This window comes from Anopheles nili, chromosome 3, assembly GCF_943737925.1.
Source record: "Anopheles nili chromosome 3, idAnoNiliSN_F5_01, whole genome shotgun sequence".
In the NCBI taxonomy this organism is placed as follows: Eukaryota; Metazoa; Arthropoda; class Insecta; order Diptera; family Culicidae; genus Anopheles; species Anopheles nili.
Window position 1 is genome coordinate 66,549,786 of NC_071292.1, and position 25,343 is coordinate 66,575,128.

The following is a 25,343-nucleotide window of genomic DNA, read 5'->3' on the forward strand; positions in this document are numbered from 1 at the left end:
CCGCTTTGCAGCAGGAAGAGAGCATTTTTGTGCCATTATGCGGGAATCGATCGTTGCCTGGCGCTTGAATTATCGCATGCGAGATTATCAACGGGTGGGGTGGAGCGTATTTCCGGCACGGCTGAGATCGGAAGGGCAATATCGATCGTTTAGGTGATTTCCATTTAATGGACGATAGTTGGGTGAACGAGCCGGTTAGCACATTAACGAGAATAAATACAAAAAAACACACCCCCTTTTTAAGTAGGTCTGTTTGACCTAAAGTTGGTTCGGGGAACAAAATCTGATCAAACAAAAATCGATGCAGCGGACCTCAGACAGGCAAGTTCTAATCAAAACGAGCTCCTTCCGATGAATTCTCCACGGAAAAAGGGGTGGAAAAAAATCGAATGGGAAAAGAGCGCACGCTAGGAAAAACATTCGCGCTGCCTCGGATTTCCTTCGTTTTCTCTTTCTCGGTTGTGGAGATTTTGTTTTTGTTTCGCGTTTCTTTCGTGCTTTCTTTCACACCCCTCGCAACGGCGCCCCAACGAAAGGGAAAGGCCTGCCGGCCCTTTCCTTCATCCAGTTCCGTCGCCACCTACCTCGACCACCACCCCCCTCGACGATCGCTATCTTGGGCTTGTTTCCGCTCCAGCTCCAATCCGGTGCAGTTTTCCAAGTGCACTCGAAAACCGGTAATCTGGAAGAAGAAAATAAATGCCAAAGAATAACGATTTGCAAGCACTCTCGATCAAAGAGAGAAAGAGAGAGAGAGAGAGATCATGCGAGATCGAGTAAGGGTAGGGCAGAGCTTTTAAAAACAGCCCCAAGGGTTGGGCTTTGCCAGCACAAGGGGTGAAAAGAAAGAGCCGATTCGGGGAGTGATCAGGTCGAATCACACACACACACACACACACACACACACACGCACGTGAGCCCACCCTCTCAGGCTGGGTAGAGGGTAAGGTGGTCTCGAGGGCTCGTTGGGTGGGGCGCAGACGTTGGTGCCAGTAACGAAAGTGTTTACCTGATGAACCTCGTGCCGGGAACTGGAAAAACGCGTTCTCCACCCGCCGGGCTGTTGGGCGCCTTCGCCTGTGAAGCCTTTCGCCGCCCATTCTTCGTCTCGTACCCTGATGTCTGTGGAGGGCGCTTTCCCATTGCCGCACCCGAGGGTGGTTCGATCCGGTGGCAGGCAGCTAAGCAAACATATGAGCTGTAGGCAGCTCCTGGACGCATACACGCACATGATGGGGTACTGGGCTGGAACTGTGTAGTACAAGGGTGCGACAGTTCTATGCTATGAATTGTAATTCGTTATAGTTTTATTAAAAGATATAATTGCTCTTTGGATCTCATTTGGATCATCAACATTTTTTTCGTAATATTTGTTCATATTTGCAACTAATTTAATTGTATAAAAATTTGTAGAAGCAATCTTGTTTGTGATTGAGAAATGAATTGATCAAGTATTTATTGAGTACTTGAATTTTATTTTGTGAAATATGCTTTTAAACTGCCCAAGATAAATAAATTCACTTTATAAAAATATTTATCACAAAATAGTTTTAACAATGTTTTATCAATAAATCAACTCAAACTCTAAATAGTCTACCAAAATTTTAAAATGTTATGTTGCGAAAAATAACCACCCCCAAGTGCGCTGCATTCAACTGATACGATCACGATTTGTGGCCTCATATTAAACTTCAAAAAAGAAGCAAATCATAACAGAACGTCAGGTGATCGAGCACGATGAAAACCTGTGCTTTTGTCCTCCACTGTACTCCACACACTCTCAGGCACGCTCTCAAACACACCCAGACCAGCTTCACCCCACCAGCTGCGATCGCGATCGTACACCGATCGTACTAGCGCACTCACACAGCCACACAGGCAGCCACACAGAGACAGTCTCGCACCACCCCGACGGTGGTTCACTATTATATGTTGGCGGACGGTTTCAAAATAATTCAAACGTTTCGCGACTGTTCACGCGAGCGGACGTCCCACCTTTCGGAATCGAAGAAAAACCAACCCTCGGTAGCAACCCCCGCGTTGTTCCAAACCCCCATTACTGGTGTCGCGATCGTACAGATTTTTCGCGTTTCGCTTGTCCCGGTATCGCGAGAAGTGTCCTTGTTTTTGACCGCGTCGTGTGCCCGTCGTCGTTAATTTTCAACTCGCACCAGCTTCTGCAACCGCCTGTGAGGATGCTGGAAAAGGAACCGGACTCGATGGCCGTCACCATGAAGCAGGATTATGCTGCGAGTGAAGTGTACAGCACCACTAGTGAAGCACCACCCGTAAGTGTTCGCTTTTGTCTGTCCATCTTCCTGCTCATCCTTGCTTGGCGTTACTATTCGGAAGCACACCGGAAGCTCCACTAGGGGTGGTGTAAATTAAGCTCAAGTCACCTAAAGCTCACGTTTCTTTGTGGAGGCAATCGGAGGCTAAGTGCACGTACATTAGCTGCATTGTTTTGCTGCCGTGATGTGTCTGAGCGTCCATTAAGGTCAGACCTGTGGACTTGTGGCAAAACGGCACGATCCATGAGTTTTAACCCACAGCAGTGACAATCACTTCAGCCGTCGATTCGCTCTTTGGCAGCTCGAGTCGATCGCGTTGTTGAAGCAGCAGTTGTTGGGTGATTCACTCATCTACTCGTCCACCTTGGCGCGGTGCATGATTCCGGCTGTCTGAAAGCGAGACTTCGAGCTCGCATTTACTTCTTTTTTTCTTCGCTTTTCCACTCACTCCTTACGTTCAACCCCAAGCCACAGCATCCCGCATCGGGTCGGTTGCGGCTCATTTACATCGCATACGTTCATCGGTTGTGGTTTCGAAGTTGTTTTATTTCCCTCGGCACTGAGCGGCCATAAATTTGAGGCTTCCACGAGCGCGTTGTGGCCGAAGACGATTCCGAAGCGCTTCGATTCAAACCTCTTCCACTCCACAGGAGGAAACTCCTGCTCCATCGCCGCCAAGGCGCATCAGATCGTAGTCGAGAGACCTTGAGAATAATAATGATGCTGGGGGGGGGGGGAGCTTTTTTTGTTCCTCGGAGATTCGAATCGGTGTCGATTTTTGCCGTCGAGCGACGTTCCGACGTTCTTCGAACAGCGAAACCTTCATTCTGTTTTCTGAAACTCGCCCCGACCGCTCTTTCTACGTGGAGTTTTATTTTTAGTTCACCGGAACGACGGAAAGCCCGCTTCCACGAGCCGCTAAATGTCAAAGCTCAAATGGCGGTTTACTGGGTGCATCTTCGAAGCCTTCATGGCAGATCCATCATGACGATCGTTCCCTTCGAAAGCCCACGAAATAATTTGCGCGAATCGTGATCGCGGTGCATTGTTTCGCGTTGGCGCTGGGAACCGCCGATGCGCGATTGTCGTGTCGAGCATCTATTGGGCTTCACGATGAAATTCAATTCGTCTGTACGATCGTTCTCGATCAGAACGCTAAATTACGCCTTCTAGTGCCCGGTTTGACCCAGGAAGCACTCTTTCCCAGGCGCTTGTTGTGCTTGAGAAGCGTAAATTGCCGATCGTGAGCATCGAAAGCATAAAATCACACCATCAAACCGGTACGTCATGCTCGTTGGTGCTCAGCTTGTCGGTGCTATTAAATCTGTACGAGAAAGTGGCGCTGCATTTGAGTTGGCACGAGCCGTCAGGCCCAGAACATATTTCACATTTAAATGCACTCGAGCGATGACACGCCATCGCGTTGACAAGTGCGTCCTGCATGGCGTACGGAGAAGGCTAATTAACGAGCTAGAGACACCCTGCGGTGAACTGAAAACGCACTGACTCCGAAAGCAAATGGATTATCAAATGGAACCCAACCGTGCAGCTGCCGGAGTGAATTTGCCTGCGAAAGTTCCACCGTCTGGGTCTGGGAAGCGATCGCGAAGAGTGGAGAGCTTGCAGCAATTGTCTTTGCTGGGTTTTTGGGGTGGTGAAAATACCCTTCGTGCGCCAATGCTATGCCGGAGTGAGATGAAAGAGAGAGAGAGAGAGAGAGGGCCCACCGGGCTGGGAGAAGGCCAGCTCATCCGGTGTGGTTTGTAACACCCATTGTTGCCCGCGAGTATGCATTGTTTGCGTGTTGACCCGCGTGCTGCCAGCCAGCTGAACTGCCATTGTCCCTGGCCCCATAAGGCACCCCATTGCATTGTTTCCCGATAGTGGCAGCCGTTTTCGGTGGTCCGGAAACCCTCACCAACCGGGCAGGCGGGAGAGTGAAGATTCACGCGAGTCCGATACGCAGCGTTCGTCGCTTCGCGCGGCATTCAGGTCTTTTGGTCTCCGGGCACGGGGGCAATCGAAAAAAGGTTTCACTCCCCAAAATGCCGTCACTTTCAAATCACATTCACTTTGCGGCGCGTGAAAATGTATGCAGTTTTCTCAGCCACCCAGTTTGTCTGCCAATCGCACTATTTAAAGCGAGATTTGAGGAGCAAAAAGAGAAGAAAAAAAAAAACAACAAAGCGAACGCCCGGAATAATTCCTCTCGCCCGCGGTGGGAAGCGATTTCCATTCGTCTTCTGGTTTTGCTGTGATGGGTTTTGCCATTTCCCATTTGCTACAATGCGGGAACGCGCTTGTTGCCGGCAGCTTCCGAGGCAGAAGAATTTGCGGCTCATGTCCAGGTGGTGGGTTCACTGGGAGAGATATCTATCCACAAGGAGAGAGTGGCCGAAAACAAAGCGAAGCAAATATGTTTATGGAGCACTTCCTTTTCACCCCTTGTTTTTTTTTGTTGCCGCTCGTTTGTTTTTGCAACACACCGAACTGTCTAATTTATTGCTCCCGGGGGGCGTGTTCCGCCCACAGGAAAGGGTTTTACGATGGGTTTTTACTTTCGGTGCGATTACCACACAACCTTGCTGGACAGGCAAGCAAAAAAAGCAGCGCAAAAAAAAAACGCTCACTGATTCGCTAACGAGGTGCGATTCTTGAAATGCAGAAATCGCAAGATTACCACGGTTTTGCATGATGGGTAACAACAAACGATCGGCCAGCGCATGGAAATGCTTGGATTGAACGAAGCAAAATAATAAAAAAAAAACACCCCGGAGCGAAAGAGAGCGAGCAAATGCGCGCAAACAAATGAAACATAAAATGGAAAGGAACACGGAAACGATCGTAAATCATGCATATTGAAGCGAGGAAAGTAAATGCCAGCTGTAGCGAAAGCCTCAGCCAGCGGGAAGCACTTTTCCGTACAGCTTTACCACGGACCGCAGGCGAGCCAGCGCGGGAAAAAGGAAGAACCCCACAACGGAACATTCCGTTTATGTCCGTGGCTCGCGGCTCCATAATCGCCAGCGTTATATCTAATTTCGTTGAACGCCTATTACACGGGCTCCATGATTTGTGGCCTCGGTTGCGCAACCGAAAAAGCGAAACCGAACGCACCGAAAATAGATCAAAACTTCCCTTCGGCGGAATTTCAAACACATGGTTCCGAAATTGCGGGCTCTAAATTCTCTCTTTCCTTCTCTGCCTTTTGCTCGTAACTGCCACGCGCCCAACGGTCCATTTTATTCCCAAATGCGACCCAACAGTGTCACATCGTTGGGGTGTTTGGTTTTTCTGTTTCAGAGTGACAACCGGACCGTTGTGTCGTAATTTCGCAACAAACGTGCACTAAACGCGCGTGCGTTTAATTAAGCAAATGCCCTATCGCGGTGGCGAAATTGAAATGTCACCCATTAAAGCCCAGAAAAAAAAACCTCCACATAGAAAGACAATACAAAACTGAGAGCTCGTTAGGAAACGAGGGCTCGATTCATGGGGACATTAGCATGGACCGCGTGGAAAGCGACCCCCATCGCAGAACGACCGAACGCAAACACATCGTTTTCACCATTCAAGAAGACGCCGCTCATGGGCCGCTTGTGTATTTGCGCAACGCCACGTGGACGCATGCAGGCTGGTTTTGGTGGTAAAAAAAAGCGCACCATCTCACGATTCCGGCCGCAAGCAGAATGCGAGCTTAATTGGCAAACATGTTTGTTTGGCTTCTCGCTTCGGTCGCTTGTCAGCTGAATGGGTGCGAAATCGGACGCGTTGTCGAGTGTTCTCGGTAGCACAAACGACAAGGATGATCGATCGCGAACGATCGCTGAAGTGCCACCGTTCCAAGTTGACCCAGATCCCGTAGCTGTCCGTAGTCCGGGGGAGGCAAAAAAAAAGGGAACGTAAATCCGAACTCCGAACTGTCCGCACCGGTGATGGCCTCCGTGGTGATGTATTTGACGATCGTATCGGTGCCGGTGTGCGATCGATGGGTTTCCACTCTACCAGGACGATTCGTCACGTTTTCAATTCCGATCGCGAATCCGTTCCCTGGCGCGTTCCAACCAGCGCGTGGTTCCAATCGATTGCAGACCGATCGTTCCGTGGTTCTATTATTTCAATATTTTTCCCCGCTAATTAGCCAGCTGCCAGGTGCACTCGGGGGTCGGAAAAACCGTTCGTCGCTTTCCCATGGCGTGACCGAGAGCCGGGCCGAATGGCACGCACACCGAGCGTGGCCCTATGCCCGTGCAACAATGTGGCCGCAAAAAAGACGCTCGTGGAATGAAGCTCCAGCTCTACGGCTCTCGGTCACGAACGGTTTCCAAATCGAACTCACAGAACCGCGGATGGATCTTCTTGCTATGCGTCTTCGTCGTGTTGCATTTTTTGTTTCCCCGTGCCGATGCGCCATTACCGAGCAGCACCTTCAGCTGTGCAAACATAAACATCCCCTCCGGTTGTCTGGTTTGTGTTTGAAAATGGCTTGGAAAATAAAGGACGGTCGCATTGGGGTCGTCCGATAGCGCCTAGATGGGGCCCGGAGCTTTTTTTCCTCTGTTCCTTTTTCATCACGAACGCTTGGGAAGCCAGCGCTTGGGTCACGTACGTTCGCGATCGCGGTATAGACCACCACCGGAAGACAAAGCAAATGCTTATCTCGTGAGTAGCCAAACACTGACCACGGTTCGATCGTGGTGCGTGTCGTTTCCCAAAGGGCCCCCGTCGAGGAAGTGTAGGGCATACAAAGCCGTACGTTCTTGGTTGGGGTTTGGGCCCTTCTGGGCACAAAAACCAGCACCCTTGAAGTACCCCCAACGGCTGGTGTGCTCAATATTTGACAATTTTGTCATTAAAGTGCAATTAGAGGGCAATCGCCGCTTCGGACCGGTCGAAGGGTTACATTTTCCCAACAACACACCACTTACCACCAAGCATCCCTCGAGGGTCCTAAAGACCTCTCGTTCGCTCTCTCTCTCTCTCTCTCTCTCTGTCTCTTAAAGAACCAATTGACCAATTGCAACTGCACTGACCCGTTCGGAGTGCCCACGGAGTCAAAGTTGGGGCAATACTAATGCCATTCGAGGGGGTTGAACAGAGCGTCATCAATAGTAATAATTTCAACCCTCTTGTACGGTGCGACACGGGACCAAAGGAAGGAAAGGCAAACGCAACCCACTCACTCACACACACACCGCTCTGGGCAGTTCCTTGGGGGAAAGTGGACTTTGAGAAATCGCGCCCGCGAGCGAGGAGTTTGGTTTATCGCTTTTTGGTTTCGTTTCGAGTGCCCTCCCCACGGAAGGAGGGGGGGTGGTAAAGAGTTAGGGGTGCGGGGGCCATCGAAGACCAGCGCCCGATGGTAACACTTTCGCCAAGCCAAGGGGGTGTTCAAAACCACAGCTCAAATCAACCGCAACGAGGGTCTCTTGCGCTGGTTGTGGTCTCCCGCAAGATCTCCGCGAACTCGCGGGTTGATGGGGGCGTGAAGGGTGAAAAGCCCAGTAAAAACAACCACCCCCCGGCTGAATCCATTTCGCCGTGGTTCGTACTTCACCACACAGCTCGTTACGAAAATAGTCGGCTTCACAAAGCGCACAAAAAAAGCGACACTTTGTGTGGAATTGGATTTGCAACATGGGAGAGAAAAAAAAAGTCACCACCCTCGGCGAGCGATTCAAATGGGTTTTGCGTGGAAAAAAATAATAAAACCCACCAATCCGCGTGGCGGGATGAAATTGAAAGTGAAGTAAAAGTCGCAACCAAACCCGGCTCGGGGTCGAGTAAGGAAATACTCCCACAACGCCCGGACGATCGGCATCGGGTTGCGCCCATCTACGGCTAAAGCATAATGTTAAAAATGCTTGCGGCCCGTGGAACCGCTGGGTGACAGTAATTGATTACCATATTAGTGGGAGTACACCCCCCGGGGAGAAACCCGGCGTCCGGTAAAAGGAAAGCGCATTAGCTAACACACGGGACTTACTACGGGAAATGGGGCCGATAAACACGCAACGTTTGCCATCCGGCAGCTGAAGGCTTCGTTGCTGGTGCTTCGTTTTCCGCGATCGATCGAACAGAAATTATGCTTTGCTATCGAAGTCGCATGCAAACGACACCGGTTTGTCTCCGCGCGAGGCACCGATCGTGACGCAACCCGTTGGCCCTCGCAAACCGGCAGCTAATTCACCTTGAACGGGCATGATTCTCTCACGTTCTGGCGAACGATCGATCGTCAGGGAAGCCAAGACGGTTTCGCCACGTCTCCAGTCAGCATGAGTGCACGAAATTCGCTCCACTCCAGGAAGCAATTAGTCTTGCCGACGTCAGCAACCATCGTCGAACAAACGGTGGCTTATGAGGTGATCGATCAGGAGAGCCGTACACGATCGTGCTAGCGCGCTGGGCCGTACTTATCACGAGCAGTCCCTTGAGACGTTTCCGCAAACTCGAGACGCGCCGGTGGCGATTTGGCCGGATGCAATTGGAACGTGCCAATCTACCGATCATCCCCGTCATGCCGATCGTTCACCAAAACCGGCAATCAGTCTCACGAAGCTCTGTTGGGCAATGATCGCGGGTCTAAAGTAGCGAAACAAAAGCGCAAATCAATCCTGCGATCGCTCGTTCCGGGCGAACAGCACATGACAACGGCTGAGCCCTTGCGGAAAACGAACAATTATCATCATCGCCACCCGGCGAATTATCTCCACGGAGCGTGGTGCTTGCGCGCTCATTATGGTTAATAAAATTGGGAAAAAAGAGCAATGCTTTTTTCCGCCCTCTAGCTGGTCAGAATGTGGCGTGTTTGAAAAATAAAAACCACAAATCCGCACGCTTCGATGGGCCTTCTGATGGGCCACACGAAACAATAATACCAACCGGTGAAAACCCCTGCCCAAGAACGCATCCAGGAAGTCATCCCCCGGGTGGGTGGTTGGGTGGGTGGATGGGTAATGACCACCAGGTCGACCATTAATGTAATGAGGGCTATTTTTATTTATCTGTCCCGATCCCGAACCCATGCGCCGGCTGATGAGCAAATAACTGCCCGACTAACTGAGCCGATTGCTTTGCGAGTTTGCGAGAAATTACCCGCCCGTCGTGTCGCGCTTGGGGAAACCAGAAATGGGGGCACCAGCAACACGACAGGCGGCCTAGAATGTAATACTTCCGGTGTGGTTTTGTTGTTGTTCGTCGTTTTTTTTTATTTATCCACAACGCACGCGCGCACACTGATTGTGGTAAAAGCGTAAAAACAAACTGCTAAACTACGGTGTCGCACGGTGCCCTTCGCTTCGGGTGATTTTCTTATCTGATTTTTCCGACATTGCCCGGTGAGGTTAATTTCTCGCAACAACGATCATTTCACCCACGCCACCAAGGCTGAAAGAAAGTGCCACGGAGAGTGCCTATTTGGCCTGGTTTGGGGCGCTGGTTGAGCAATGATTTCGTCAGCCTTTTTTAGACGCCGATCCATGGCACGTAATCAATCATTAGCATTTGGATGGGATTTTCTCCGAGTGCGTCTCGAAAAGAACATGCTTCCAGGTGGTTCCCGCATTCACAAGCCAACCTTCTCGCTCCATCCATAAACCTCGTAAGCCACCCTTAATTGCTCAACGTCGATCGACTGCCTAAACGATGCAGGAATCGAAGCGTGAAGCGATCGATTAAATAACCGCAGTCTCGCGAGGGGGAACACGCGCCGAAGAAACAATCGACCATTCTGCCGACCGTCGATGCGATACGATACGGTTAACACAACCGATTAGACGCGGGCCGCAAGATCGTCTCGATCGCGAAAGAAAAACCTCGCGTCTGAAAGTGACGCTCCCTTTTTCCCTGTGATGAGGGTACCCGAGGGACGATTAATACCTCCCAGCGAAAACCCACCCCTTGTCAGCGATGGCTTGGGTTCCACAAATCAATCCCACCCTTTGGTTCCACCTCCCTTCCACCCGCCGTCCCCCCCCCCCCATCCACCATCCCTTGACATACGATCACGAAAACAATGATTCCGTCTGTGTTGCACGTTGAGCTCGAGCCACGTGTTGGGGCGCCTTTCGCGTCTTCAATTTCGCTTTTCATCGCAAATGTGGCACACTCCGTTGTGGCTTTGGGATAGGAGGAGAGGGCCTGAGCGAGCGAAAGGCGGTCAGTTGCGTTTGATTGACGGTCGTTTTGCTCATTCCAAGCAGGCCCCTTTCGGCGACATGTGTGATCCCCACGCGGTCATCGTTGTAGGTTAGCGTGTTTCTAGGCCCACCGCGCGTGATCGATGCGTGCGGGATTGTATCGAGCCCTGTTATATCCTCTCCTCACAAAAAAAGGGCTTTCGTTCCTCGAACGCTGGATGGGTTGGGTTTTTTTCCCGCCTCAGAAAATTAAGCTCCAAGCCGAGAGGGGCAGTTTTGGAAAAGTCATCCCATGACGTTCAATCTAGCTCCCGCTCGACATCATTATTACCTTTCTGTCCCTTCGGTGGTAGGGCCACAACGAGCACTGACGCCGCTGGCGAGATAAGCCACAGTCAGTCAGGCTGTGGCGAAGGAAACACGCACATTCCCAAAAACATTCCCACATTGTGGGCCGACCCACACCGAGGTTGTGATTAAACAAAGCAGCCGCGCCTCATGCGCATGTAGCCTGGTAGGTTTTTGTTTCATTCCTCGCGCTGTGGCCTTACTCGGCCGGTGAGTGGTGAATGGTGGAATGCAGCTGCAGCTCGATCGGGTGGCATGCGGCAACGCCGGATTGGAAAATGCTGGGAAAATAGCCCACGGATAGGTGAAAACCGTGAGGCTGGAAACAACAAAGCGCGCGCACTGATGGAGGAAAATACGTGTCCAACAGCAGCCTCCCGGTGTAGGTGGGTGGGGGACAAACAAACGTAACCAAAAACAGAAGAAAAAAGCATTAAACACACACACACACACACACACACACACGCGCGCACTTTTCCGAACCGTCGCGTTCGAGATGGCGCGAACGTGAACGGTTTTTCGTTGCGCATTCGCAGTGTTGAAGTTTTTTTGTTTTCCACTCTGGGGTGTGTTTGTGAGTGTGTGTGTGTGCGGGTCAACTGCACCAGCTACACCCGTAAATAATCGATCCGACGAGGAGGGGCTGGGCAAACAGTCGATGAAACCCCCGCCAATGCACAATTGCGGACGTAACACTTGCCGCGGGCGTTGCGTAATGTCTCGTTGCCGTGGCCATCTTCGATGGGGCGTTTTAAAATGTGCCCATCATTCTTTTACAACCCCGCACCGGGGAAGGGATGCGAGTTGGCCCACCCCTGGAAAGGGATGGATTTGATGCGCTTCTAAATCAGGCGCACACCCGGCTATGGGGGTTAGTTTTAGCTAACCGAACTTAATTTAGATTTAGGCCTAATGTGCGCACCGAATGAAGACGAAACCTCCGGCAATCTTAACGGCGTAGTTCGCCGTAGTTGGGGTGATCGGCACGATCGTGAAGCGGCAGGATGATGTCAGCAAAAGGCTAGGCACTTCTCTCTCTCTCTCTCTCACTCTCAGCCATTTCCATAACTCGGCGTTTTTGAGTGCCGTTCAGTTCGGAATCTCGGCAGCTCGAAATTACCATACTCACGTTAATGATGTTAACGCAAAGTACCCTTTATGCCATTTTCTGGTCGTGATGATCACCGCGCTTTTTTTTCTGTAGTTGTATCTCTCGTCTTTTCGCCATCACGAGTGTTGGGGTGCTTTTCGAGGGTGCGTTTTTTGTCCATGTTTGTTTGAGTGTGTATGCGCGTTCTTCTTCCACTTGAACGCGAACGGTTCGTTTTTTTCGTTCCATATCTTTTTTTTTGCGCCGTTTCATTTAAGCGTACAGCGTTTCATTTCGTATGCAAAACTGCTCGATCGGCACAACAGCCAAATCGCTCATCGCCACCATCGGTGCCCTTGTCTGAAAACCGGCGATGAGTAGGCATTACCTTCTCGGTTGGTAATGATAGTCTCACAGCGGTCCAGAAGTGAACAAACCTGATGGTCGTCCTGATCGCAAGATGCAGCGTGTGTTTCGGGTCTGGAGTGCTTTTTCGCACGGCCAAGATGTGTAGCTGATCGCTAGGATGAGATAGCCTTCCATTTTGCAGGGAAATCAGCAGGATAAAAACTCCAAAAAACACCCTGTTACGGCGTTTATCATCGCGTGAAATCACGCCACTAATGACGAACGTTCATTCCCCAACTAACCAGCCATTTGATTGGGCCATCTTTAGCCGAAACATCACCAAATAACACCGCGCAACACATTTCCAAGAAAAAGAGAAACAAAACACGAAACAACCTTTCCGGGAGGATAATTTTCGCCTCCTTCGAGCGAAAGGCACATAAAACAAACAGGCAAGCAAATGGGGCTCGCTGGTAGCGACCGATTCCGATGGCTTTTCCAGCTCGGGAAAGTCATCTCACCTTTCCCGCGACCTTCGCTAGGCTGGGAAGCTGTACGGTCGTAATGATTTATTTGCGTTTAATTACCCGAGGCCCCTGTTCGTGGGTCCGTGATCTTTGCCCGTTCACTTTATCGGTGGTTTGACCTGGAAAATTCTGCTCCCCATCCCGGGAATCACGTGAGTTCGATGTGGCTCCTTGCGATCGTGGTAGGCACTAAATCATCAATCATAAAATGTGAGGGACGATGAGCTCGATCTCGGGCAAACGATCACACGATCCCAGTGCGCTTGTGTGTACGACCGCGCTTTTTTTGTTATCGGCGCTTTCTGTCCCGAGTGTTTTACGCAGCCCAATTTGTCGGTCGTGCTTAGTTTCAATTTAAAGCGAACCTTTCCCTTCGCCGGAGGTCAATCGCCGCCAGCAATAACTGTACCTCGGCACGGTTCAGTGGAAAGCCACTTAAAAGATCCTTCGCCTGAGGCTCGAGCTCAACCACCGCTTGGCATCGATTTGTGCCGAGAGGTTCTGTTCTCGCCCTGGCAAACCGATTCGGTTCTGCTTTCTTGAGCTTGCGAATCGGAACGAATCCGTTCGCGGTGCGCTTTCCAGATGGATGAACTCTACCACACCACACCAGTGGAAAGGCAAACATCGTGAGAACGACCGGTCGATGTGCGCTGTTGGCTTGGGTTTGTAATGTTGAAACTTCCTCTCGTGTTGTACCTTTCGCTTTTCGGGCGATTGAATTCGAGCTGCTAATAAGAGGTGAAAACAAAACACCGCTCCCGTTCAGCCCGTTGGTGACAAAAGTGAGCAAAATCGTATGAAACCGATCACGGGATACTTTCACCCTGCGTCAGACCCATGCAGTCGGGTGATCCTTTCGCAGTAGGCGCAGAATTTGCATGTGCCGTTTTATGTGCGCCTGCAGTTCCGGGTTGTAAACCGATCGAGGCCCCCGTTCGGGACACCGTTAAGTGGTTTTAAATTGGGCCAATTTTCTATCGACGTGGCTATAAAGGTAAAGCGAAAGAGCGCGCGCAGCGTGGTCAAAAAGCTCCCCATTAAATCCGGGTGGGAACGCTGGGTGGTACTGTTTGTGGTGGCGTTTCGGGAAAGCCCCCGAAAGGTATGCAACACGCCTTTCCGGTGAGCTTTTTTTTTCTGCGACGCCGGCTGCAGGATAGTAAAAATAATATTTATAATCCCTTTCTCTTTCGCGAGTTCGGCGGTAAACTCGACCGAAAGCCGTCACTCGATGATGTCAGTCGTTAAACGAGCGCACAGAAAACGCAAGACAGCGCATTTAACGATATTGACACGGCTCGGTGAAAATGAAGTATTTATTCCCGGTGAATATCCGACCGGCGTGCCGGTTTACGTGGTTTGACTTCAACCACAAATGCGGATCATGTGTGGAAAGAGGAAAAAACAAAGGCTCGCAATCGTCTCTCGATCTGCTGGGAACGTGGAGCTATTTGTTTTGTCGCATGAATCACAAACTCCCGCTTTGGAAGGGCAGAATATTCATCCAGCGAGATCGGTAAACGACTTCGCTCGACTGTCGATGTGCTAATAATAAATCGAAAGTTATTCCTCAGCTCGTCGCTTTAGAAGGCGCGCAATAACACTGGCGCTGAAGGAAAAGGAAAACCTCCAAACGACGTAACGCGTACGTGAGCGGAATTATCGATCGCGCTTGTCGTTGGTGCTCTCGCGTATGCAAATGCACGCTTTCCGGTTGCGTAGAGCCGGATGCGCAACCGCAATGGAGCACCGGAAATCGAACCCGAACCAGACCGATTAAAACAACAAAAGAAAAGGCAGCTTATCGCTGATCCGTGCGGGTTCATTCTGCGCGACAAAAGCACTTGCGTGCGAAGCGTGCGGTTTATCGATCCGTCATTTGGCGATGGCTTTGACGAGTTTTCCTTCAGTTTTTTTTTTGCATTTAGTCTCTCTCTCTCTCGAGTGCTCATTTCATGGTTTAGGGATTCCAGTAAACGCTTTAATCACACCGATCCATCGCGGATCAGCGTGAATGTCTCTGCTGGAACGGAACGAACGAACAATGACTCCTTCCCAGGGCAATGCCTCCGACCACACAATCCCAATCCATTACAGTTTTCCGTGCTTGAGTTGGAAAGTGTTTTTAATTTCTTTTACCCATTTCCGTCCCATCCGCAGGCCTACAAAATGCGCCAGGCGAACTCGGTGAAGATCGCGAAGATCATCGCCATCACCGTGGTGCTGTCGTCCTTCATTCTGGGATCGTTCATCCTGGCCTCGTCGTATCTGCAGGCGAAGCAGTCTTGCGATCAAATGCAGGCTCTCGATGCCGTCCTGAACAAGGAGCTGATGCTGGAAGCCATGCAGCAGGTAAGTCCTGGGGGTCTCGAGATAACGTAAAGCACATTTTTTCTCTCTCCATAATGAATATTCTAAACCTCCCATCCGGGGACCGTTGTCAGTGGTTAACGCTTCCACGAACGATTGCGTGCTTGCTCACCTGGAAACCCACAACAAGATTTGACCACCAACCGGATGAAAACGCCTCGGGCCGCTTCGGGTTGTTTTCTTGGAAGTGGTGGAGCCGCCTCGCCGTAAAATGCATGATTTATTTACAAACTGTCAAAGCAACTTTGTGGGCTTTCCCGTGTCGGGGCCGTGTTTTGGTTAGGTGTGTTTTCGTTGTCGGGATTCCGCGTGAGCTGCCAAGTTCAACACCTCTGTGGTTGGGCCTGTTGTGAGCCACAATTCGGCCCAATTCTGCATGGCGTGCCTTGGACGCGGTTTGCTGACGTTTGGTCGACGTTTTCTTGCTCATGTTTTGTCTCCCTTGACGACTTCCGTCCTCGGAGGCTTTTAAGCTTTCAAGCGCGGATGGCACAGCGTTCCCGAAGGTCTTTCGGTCCCGTAATTCTGTGATCCAATGACGGCATCGAATCATTGTCGTAAAACGCTTATACGGTTGAATGCTGCGGGCTTTACTGCTGGCTGGAGCTAGACTTACGGATGTTTGTGATTCTCGAGACTCGCGAGGGCTGTTAGGGCCATCCGTCTACCATCCGGAGTGGTCATAAAAAGCACACTCGCATTGGCGATAGCTGACAGGTTTATGGCGTGGTTGTAGGTTTCTTTCTGCTGGCTGTTTAAAGAACGCAAAACACGCGAGCACAACGACGTGCTAACGCATCGGGAGATTTACGTGTGAGCAGTTCAAGGACCTGCGGTTTGACCCAGCGGATGTGGTTCGTCTGCTATGAGAGAGGCTCTGACCGACAGGTAGAGAAAACTCATCGGGGGGATTTGACGTGTCCTGAGAAGGCAATTGACACGTTTTATCCCTCTAGAAGGATCCTAGCGCACCGTCCATTAATGCCTTTTTTGTTCACCTTGTTGGAGTGATCCAACCCGTTTCTCCGGTATTACTGATGAATCGCTTTACCACTTGAGGCTTGCGAATTATACGGTATTCTAGAACGATAAATTCCGTTGCTTGGTTTATTGCAGAATTTTCCATAACATTCATAAAAAAAACTGCTTTGACTCGGCTTGGGAACAACCGTGAAATATTACCATCTCCGACGCAGCGCCATTTGCAAAGCTCTCAAATGAATGGGGGCGCGGGCTTGTGAATCTGATTTATAGCCGTCGCCGATCGCCAGTGGATGATTAGACAGCCACACTCCGACAGCAAAACCATCCGTTTAGCTCATAATTAATTGCCCCTCCAAAAGAGATTGCACTCTGAAAGCCACCCTGCCATGTGGGAGCCAACGCTACACACCCACGATCGAGAGGGTGACGAGAGCGATTCCGATGCAAATTACACCGCTAATAACAATCGTACGACGTGCCGTCGAGTGCATCCGTCCATCCATCATAAATACCCTTTCGGGGGTTAACTTTATGGCACCGGTCCATGTATATTCATTTATAGATATGTAACGCCACGCTCCCCGGCTAACCGTATGATGTGGCATTTGGAAAATCAAGGACAGTTCGTGACTTGCGACCGAGCCGCGGTAAAGTTAATCCCTTGGACGCCTCGAAACAATGGCCATATGCGAGCATAGGAAAGCACAATAGAAGCTTTTTTTTTAAACCACCAGCGTGGGTCTACGTTAGTCATAATTGGCGTATGACAAGGTGTTCGCTGTTGTGGCCGAGATCTGCACCGGTTACCGTGACAGTTTCGTGTCGATTCGAGTAGCCATGCGCGAGTGGAACTGGTTTTTATTTCAACCCGCCCGAAATTGCTTTCCACTGCTGTGAAATGAGCTAAAGCACAACAGGCTTAGCTTTTACGGGGCATGTTCCGAAAGTTTTGCTGTTTTTTTGTTGTTGTTATTTTTCCCCCAAGTTCATCGCCCCGGAGAACGTTCTCGAGGCTGTAAACAACGGCGGATTTGCTTCGTTTTTATTGCTTAGAGCTTTGGAAATTCTGGTTCCTTAAACGACGCGAGTTCGGCCACCATCAAACGGGTTTTTGGGGCTCGTGTTTGGATGCGGACATTTATCTCTCCGCCAGGATGGACTCGAGAACGATTTCAATTTGTAAAGCCCTCATCCGCTGGACGTGTTTGATTTTGAAAGCGGCCTTTCACGATCCAACAAGGCGATCTGAAGCGGATGCAAATGTGCTGCGCGCGGTCGCAATGATTAAGCGAGCTATCAAGAGTTTGTCCGGCAATCGTTTGTTCGTCATCCTTCCTTTGAACTCGTGCGTATTTGCTCGCGAAAAGTGACACCACTCTGCCAGGTTGTATAAGACGAACAGTGACAAAGCGCACTCTACCGGAGATGGAGATTGAGATGCCTCAACAATGAGAGGCTATTTTATTTCCAGCCGCCACCGATCTCCGACGTTGAAAATCTCGCATTCCCGACACTATTGCGCCGCAGCTCGCTTATCACCGGCACTGGATCGTTTTGGGAACATTATATAAAGATCTCCGTTGGATTGTGGATAGATTTTCACCATCAAGCTAGCTGATCTGATGTTGCCTCTGTCACACGGCTCCATCACGCCCGTTAGGGGGCGTACCTTTTTTTATTGGAAACCTTGCGGTGGCTGGTCGGAAAATTAGTTTCCCTTCGAGCTCCACCACTCGGTGGCCGGATGGGAGGCCCGTTGTAAGGCTAATTAAACCTCCGATCACCTTCCGATAAGCTCGCAACGAGATCCCGGGAATCTCGCGAGCGGTTGCACTGTTCGTGGAGGCAAAAGAAAAAATTAAACAAATACTGCCTATCTCCCCCAACATCCGAGCGGCTCATGTGAAGGTAACTCGACCTAGAAAAGTTCAAATGCTTCTCCTCCCGCGCTCGTGATTAAAATTCGCACTCGTTTGCCGATGGGCACGGCCGGTGGGCGGCAAAAAGAAAAGGCGTTCCGACAGGCTTGCATGTTCTGGTCGCCTTCAAAGCGACAACGACAAAATGGGCCACGAACGCTACCGTGCGTGTGCGGGCGGAAATTGTTTTTCCTCAACCCCAGTGCCCAATGTGACCCACCCAGCACACGTGTTCCCAAGCGCAGGTGTGCTAATAAATTTCCCTCCCAACCGGGGAGAGAGAGAGAGAGAGAGATTTTCCCGTGCATTTTCCACTTTATAGTCCACGGGCGACGCACATTTCGAGCATAGTTTCACATGAGCTCCACGTGCCATCCCCGCCGGCGGTTGGTTGGGTTTGAAGGGAAAAATGGAGCTCGGAATGCGATTCTCATCCACCCGCATCGCATACTGGGGCCTCGCATGAAAACAATGAGCAATTGATTTTCTATAATTTGAGCCACCCCCTCCCCACTGTTCTACAATGGAGCTGCCCTCTTCCCGCATGCTAATGTAGCTCACTGGTTGGGCAAAACAAAAGTCAAGCTCGTATCGCGCTCCGCCCCAACTGCCCAACACGATCGTGATCGTGATCGCGATCGTATCATTAGCGCTCACAGTGACGCAGTTCCGCCTGGCTTTTTCAGCTTGCCCGCTTCATCTGCGCGCGCATCTTCGCGTACTTGTTTCGCAGCGTGGTTTTGCTTCTTTTTGCTGCCCTTCCTTGGAGGCCTACGACGTAACGTAATTTATCTGCCTCTTCGGAACGCCGGATGGCCAGTAAAGGCCAAAGGACAGCGCACTTTAGTTGTACGATGGTGGTCGGTGACACGATTTGAGCGCCCCTCTGCTTCTTCTTCTTCTTTTTTTCGCGTGGAATTACGCTGATGACCACCCGCGGGAGATTGTCGCTATTTGCCCACCTCCTTTTTTGTTTTGCTGCAGCTGCCCCTGCCTGCTCGGGTACTGTTTGCTTGCGCGTGATTAATTTCTCCTCCGTTACCGATTGCATAAACAAAGCGCTATTGCAGCGCGATCGTGATTGCGTTGGTCGCGTGCACCACCGTGGGGTAATGGCTGTGTGTGGCTCCTGCTTCGGCACGATGGGCGGTTGTGGGTTGCTTTTTTGCCCACTGACCGGATTTTGGCACCACGTAACGTGTTGCGCCAAAAAAGCAAAACACATCCACACAGGAAGAAAGGACAAACATGCCAAACAAACAAGCAAAAAATGGCAGCAAAACACACAAATGGCAAACGGAGTGAGTGCTTTCGCGGCTTTTCTTTCACGCGTCCACTTTCCAAAGCCATCATGCCCGTGGGGTGTTGTGTGGGCGGTTTTTGGGTGAAACATCACGCACACACAGCGGATGTGGTAGAAGCGGAACCAGTTTTTTGGTCATTTCTACCGGTTTCTTACAGGGGATGGACATCCTGCAAAAATATGGCAAACAAACAAGTCGAGTGGCACGTTGGGAGAAATATAAGTAACAATCTGAACGTTTGTCATCTTTCGTTGGCGCTGATGACCTGGTCCTTCGGAGCTGTTTTACAGAGTTGGTTTTTATGACGAAGGTTTCGCTACCCATTAACAACCTCCAAGGTGCGGCAAGCTACACCTTAAAATAACGCCACCAAAATGCACAAAACCAAACTACAAACCAACCCATCTGTGGTCAGGTTATTTGCCCTTCCATCAACAAACGACTTCAGTGCCGAATTTCGACCATCCATCAGAACACCGCGATCACTTTCCGGCCGGGTGATCGCGGCTAAAGCGTGTCTGTTTGCCTGCCACTGTTTGAGCGGCTCTTTAGCATGATGCAAAAATCGAACCTTCGCGGAGGCGAAAGGAACCCGCTGGTCGGTCGGTGTGAAAACATTCGGCAAACAACCGCAAACGGAACCAACAAACCGACGTGAAATAAAGGGTGGGTTTTCCCTCCAATACGTCAGCCATGCGACTGCTAAGATGTGGAAATTACATTCCCCCGCTCAATGCGAATAAACCGAACTTAAAAAAGTAGGCTATGCAACGTCCCTTTCCGTTGGTTCGCGTGACAGATCGTTGGCCTGGTGGAGGAGCTTCCTCTCACTTTTTCGGTTCTGTTTATCGAGGTAATGTGCGAAAGGCTCCCGTCGGTTGTGTGCGCTTTTAATCCGAGCTTAAAATGACATCACACTTCGTGGACTTTCCATTCCACGGGACGAAAGTGAAATCAAGACGATCCGTTCTCGGTGGTGATCGTTCCTAAAATCGACCCTTTTTTTGTCATCCTCATGGGGCCGAACACAGCCTTAGGGATGAAGGTACGCTTTAAACGATCCCGTTACATAACGTTCACATCTCGTGAAGGGTGCCTCAAACCGACAACAGTATCCTAATCGAGTGAAGTTCAGTTCAACGAACTCGATGACGCTTGACGAAGGCGATGCAACCCAAACTCGTCTTCACGTCCCGAAAGGTCACTAATCTTTGAATGGGACCCGGCCAATGGGGCCCTTAAGCATGCAGCAATCCAGCACCCGGTCCCGTTTGTTACACCTTCCAAACCCCACCCCAGCCAGGCGTACGGCTTGATTAAGCTCGCGAGATATCGAAAGCGAGGGTTCGTCGCTTTGAGTCTTTCACCCCCATCGCAACCGTCCGATTTATGTTCGCCATCCCTTAGCGCCTAATCGAACGAGCATGCGTCGTACCACCACCGGGATTCACGTGGGAAGCAACCACGGAACGGTAATAACGAACACAAACGAAGAAAGTGAACAATCCGGCTGTTGAAAACGCCGACAACGGTGATGACGGTGCCTGGGTCGACGAGCGTCTTCCACGATTGTGGTAAAACCACTTTCACTTTTCTCCTTCGGTGGTTTGCCAGCGACAGGCTACCCTCTAGGAGGGTCTCCCCTCTAGCCACCACCCAACCCTCACGGTGATGGAAAACGATCGGGTTCAAAGGTTCGGCCGCGATCGATCTCGGTCCGGATGATTTACCACCGTACAACGCGCGAGCTGCCGAGCTCGCGTGCTGCTGGAAACGATGAAGTAACCCTCGACGGCGCCTCAAAAGCTACCGAAGCTATACCCTCCGGTTTGGCTGGGGTTTGAGCTTTTCAAAATGGCCCCCCCAGTACGTTCAACCACCATCGGAACCGGGTGCACTTAAGATCGAGACGAGTCCACCAGCCGGGACCCATCTCGTGGTGGGTTTTCGTTTGTACCGTTTCTAATCCCACTCCTCCAGCACTGCTACCGGTGGAGAAGGTTAGAGCCCCTAGCGAAAGGGATGCCATTGCCGGTTTGGGCTACTCGCTAAAGGTCGTTTCATAATCGTTACCGTTCGCTACCATATTTATCATGCACCGGATCGGACCGGCTGACGAGGGCCATGTGCTTGGTCGCATTAACGCCACAACACAACATACATCTCCCGCGTAAGTGGAACTGTGATGCTCGGGGGATGTGCCTCCAACACAACACGTCTTTGGATTGTGCTTACTGCTACCATTTCTTGTAGCAACAACAAATGCACAAAGTGCGGGAAAACTCACGAGCAAGAACGGGGCAATAAACGATGAACCGATTGGTCACACTGCTGTACCGCGCTGACGAATGGGCCTGACAGGGTGGACACGAAATGGCATTCGCTGTGTAATTTGCCACTCAATTAGCGATTATGAATGCTACGTTAAGTTGAGCTGTCTAAAGTTATCTCCGCGGGCCGTGCGAACGAGGAGCTAAGTTGAAAAGTAGCTCTCTCGTATGGGAGTTCAACTGCAGCGAAAGCCCTGAACCGGTGATCACTGGATTTAGTGTGCGCGATTTGCTGCAAAACATTTCTAAATGTTTCACGCTCATTCGAGCAACAAAATCTGTTCGAAAGTCGACGATTAAGTCCACTGGAAGCGATGAGGTGAACGCTGATGAACGGCAACGGCCGTCTGGCAGAGCAAAGTGGTACAGATCGCTGCATGAGCCGGAGCCGAGCTGGAGATCGATCAGCAAGAAAAAAGGTCACCCCTAGGCATGGTCCTTTCGTTCAGCTTCATCTTGCGCCACTGCGATCGACTGCAGGCAAGCGAGAGTTTACCAAAAGCGTTTCTTCTAATGCTCGAAGGCGTGCGTGCAGCTAACGGACATTAGGGCGCCTAAAGCATCGTGTAATGTTGATCCATTGGAGGACGCAATTTCGCACACGCTACACACCAAAGCACGTAGTGGCGTTTATTTTTTGCACCAATCCTGCCTTCAGCGCCATAAGCATCGAGCGATCGAGTCCGTGTGTCTGAAGAGGGATTTATGTTGTCACGCCAAAGATCATGATTTTCGCAACGCACTTTGCGTGATGTGTGCAACCCGGTGTGGTAAATACTCCGGCCAAATCAGTCACCACGCGATAATCAGACGGCATGTGCCGTTCCATAAGCAGAACGTGTTGGAAAAACCCTCATCACTCGAGAGAATCGCATTGTTCGTATCGGCAGCTTTATGCAGCGGCGTGTTAGTGAGCTGTTTTTCCTTTCCACGCACCAAATTGGCGATGCCGACGTAAGCCGAGCCGCTGATGGGTGGCTATGTAACGCATTTAGCACACTTTACGCAATGTAACCGGCAACGAGGAAGTACTGCCGCTAGTTAGTGCTTTCACTGGGGCAGGCGTGATCACGTCCGGGTCGTAGTTACACCGCGCTTACATCACGCGCCGTCGATAGAGGACATATTCGGTGAAGCTCGCAGTGGAGTTGCCTATTTTGTGGAAGTAAAACCGTGTGGCTTTGGTGTTGTGTTGTGGCTCTAAAAAGACAAATGAAATACTGGCATCGATAGCTAATCGGCAAATGTTTGCTTTTTCTTATCAGGAGCTGCCAAAAGCGCAGGCTTTGATGCAGGACAACCTGTCGGCTGACGAGGGCACGCTGCAGACAATCGATCGTGACGATGCGAAGAAACGCAAGCAGGAAGAAGCCCGCAAGCAACACAAGGAAGATTCGGACGAGTCTACTGATTCGGATGACGAGGACGATTCGTCGAACGATGGCGAGAGCGATGAGTCGATGGACATGAACAACCGTCATCACGTCAACCTGCCGTTGGACCTGCATCTGACCGATCTGGCAAATGCCATCCTTCGGGAGAACCAGAAGTAAGTGTTGGTCTTGTTAGCAACAAGGGGGTTGATGCGAAACTGGCATGTAACGAGATTGGTTCCTTCTACGTTTCAATAGGTCCCGCATGAACTGCATCGTTGAACGACGCCGCTCGGAGGAGTTGGTTGATGCACCACCGAAAATGGTACGTCTCCCGTTCGGAATGGATCTGGCCAGCGACCCGAAGCAGCAGAAGGTCACCGGTGAGCGTATCGCCATCTTCTGTGAGTCTGGAAACGAGCTGAAGTAAGTACACTGAAACGGAGACGTTCACGTTCAAGGACCTGTTTGACAATGGCACCTGGTTTTTTCTGTTGCAGGAACGAAGATGCTGAGCCCGTTCGTCAGGTGTTGATTCCGATCCCGCCCGTCCGTACCTTTGGACCAATCACGCACCTACCCCAACAGATGGGACCGGGTCCGCAGACGATCATCCGTCAGATGCCACGACCGATCTTCCAGATGTCGCTCATGAACCCGCACCATCAGCCACCGCAGCCTCAGCAACCGTCCCAGCAGCCCCAGCAGTTGCCTCCGATTCCGGCTCAGATGATGCAGGCTCCGCATCCCGACGCCCCCATGGGTCGCCCGAACTTCCATCCGTTCCTGCAGCAACTGCCCCAGATCATGGCCGCTCAGATGCACCAGCAGGCACCGCCGCAACCCCAACCGGGCATGCCACCCCGTACCGAAGTGCGCATTCACCTGCAGCGCATCCCCATCCCGGAGATCATGCGTCCATTCCTGCCACCGCAGATCATCCGCCAGCAGGCGGAACCGGAACAGCAACAGCCTTCGCAGCCGCAGCCACCTCAGCAGCAGCCCCAGCAGCAGGAGGTTCAGATCCGCGAGATGCCAATTGACATGGCTATGCAGAAGTTCGGTATGCCCTCGTCTGATGAGCTGAATGTGGCCGACTTTGCCGCGCAGAAGTTCACCGAGCAGCTGCGATCGCTGATCGCCCGCATCGCTGATTCGGAGGAAAGCGACGAGGAAACCGACTCGTACCGTAACGCCCCGAACCAGGAAGGTCCTTCGCCGCACTCGGACGAACGTGAGCTGCAGGAGCAACAGCCACCGCGCCCGACCGAACCGGAAATGGTGCACCAGGACGAACAGGAGCCTGCCCAGCAGCCGGAACAGACGCCCGAACAAGCGCCCCAGCAGCAACCGGAACCGCAACCGATGCTCCCGATGGGACGGATCCACTACGGTCGCAGCCTGCTGACGCCGATCAGCCTGCCCGGCAAGGTCGTCGAGACATCCGCCTCCGAGGAGGACGCCGTGCGCCCGCACTACGTCCAACCGCGATCGGTTTAAATCGGTACAAAGCGGGCTTACCACTGCGGAGGTAATCCCAATCCGCAACGCCCTATGGGCTTGTTTTTCTTCTTCTTTTGTTTATGTGCGCCCCAAACCGCACCGTACGAAACGAACACAAACAATTGTGCAAATGTGATTTTAACGCAGAATTACCACACACCTACGGACTAGCAAAACACCACCACCTACTACCGATACAAGGACGAAACAAGTACTACGGGACATAAGCAGGATCGTGTGGCCGCGAGCGAGAGGAACGCGAGACAAACATCAGGACAATTCAGCGAATCTCAGCGTGGCTGTGGAGACCAGCGCGTGGGCGATAAAGGATATGTACATATATTTGGATTCGGGCGAGAACTGGGAGTGGGAATGTGGTCGGGACGTTCGCGGCACCTCGAAGGGTTTCCTACTCTAAGTGATAAATGGGCGCGCATACGCACCAGGAACGGCGCGAACGTGTGATTGAGAGATTCCGAGGATCAAGATCGACCAGCTAGACGGAAATGCATCGGAAAAAAACTAAACAAAAAACCGACACAACAAAACATCATTCCAGACGAGATGGAAACGGTTGGTTCCGTTCGAAGACGGCAAATTTGAGCACACCGCAAGCATTCAAAAGAGGTAGCTTCTTCCGGATCTGCCCTAAATTATTACCCCTCACGAGGGTTCCAAGCGTACCAACAAAAGCAATACACCCATTCTAGCAGAGAGACGAAACAAGTAGACAGCATCAACTGTACGTTACAAGCTGATAATAAATCTATAAATATGATTTTAACTGCGTTACGCCTTACAATTCATTACGAACT

General features: G+C 51.1%; 1 protein-coding gene across 1 annotated transcript; it reads left to right on the forward strand.

Moving 5' to 3' along the window:
• Positions 1–1,973: 1,973 nt before the first annotated feature.
• Positions 1,974–25,328, forward strand: LOC128726893 (putative cyclin-dependent serine/threonine-protein kinase DDB_G0272797/DDB_G0274007). The gene is made up of 5 exons (XM_053820736.1): positions 1,974–2,288; positions 14,906–15,097; positions 22,918–23,201; positions 23,284–23,451; positions 23,526–25,328. Exons 1-5 carry the CDS (start codon positions 2,196–2,198, stop codon positions 24,523–24,525), a joined length of 1,737 nt encoding a protein of 578 aa, XP_053676711.1. The 5' UTR covers positions 1,974–2,195; the 3' UTR covers positions 24,526–25,328.
• Positions 25,329–25,343: the final 15 nt, after the last annotated feature.

What these genes read in the sequence shown, in the direction of transcription:
- LOC128726893 (XM_053820736.1), top strand. Translation starts at nt 2,196, where the DNA reads ATGCTGGAAAAGGAACCGGACTCGATGGCCGTCACCATGAAGCAGGAT. An exon ending in TGCTGGAAGCCATGCAGCAG is followed by an intron (nt 15,098 to 22,917) that starts GTAAGTCCTGGG and finishes TTTTCTTATCAG; the next exon opens with GAGCTGCCAAAAGCGCAGGC. An exon ending in GAGTCTGGAAACGAGCTGAA is followed by an intron (nt 23,452 to 23,525) that starts GTAAGTACACTG and finishes TTTCTGTTGCAG; the next exon opens with GAACGAAGATGCTGAGCCCG.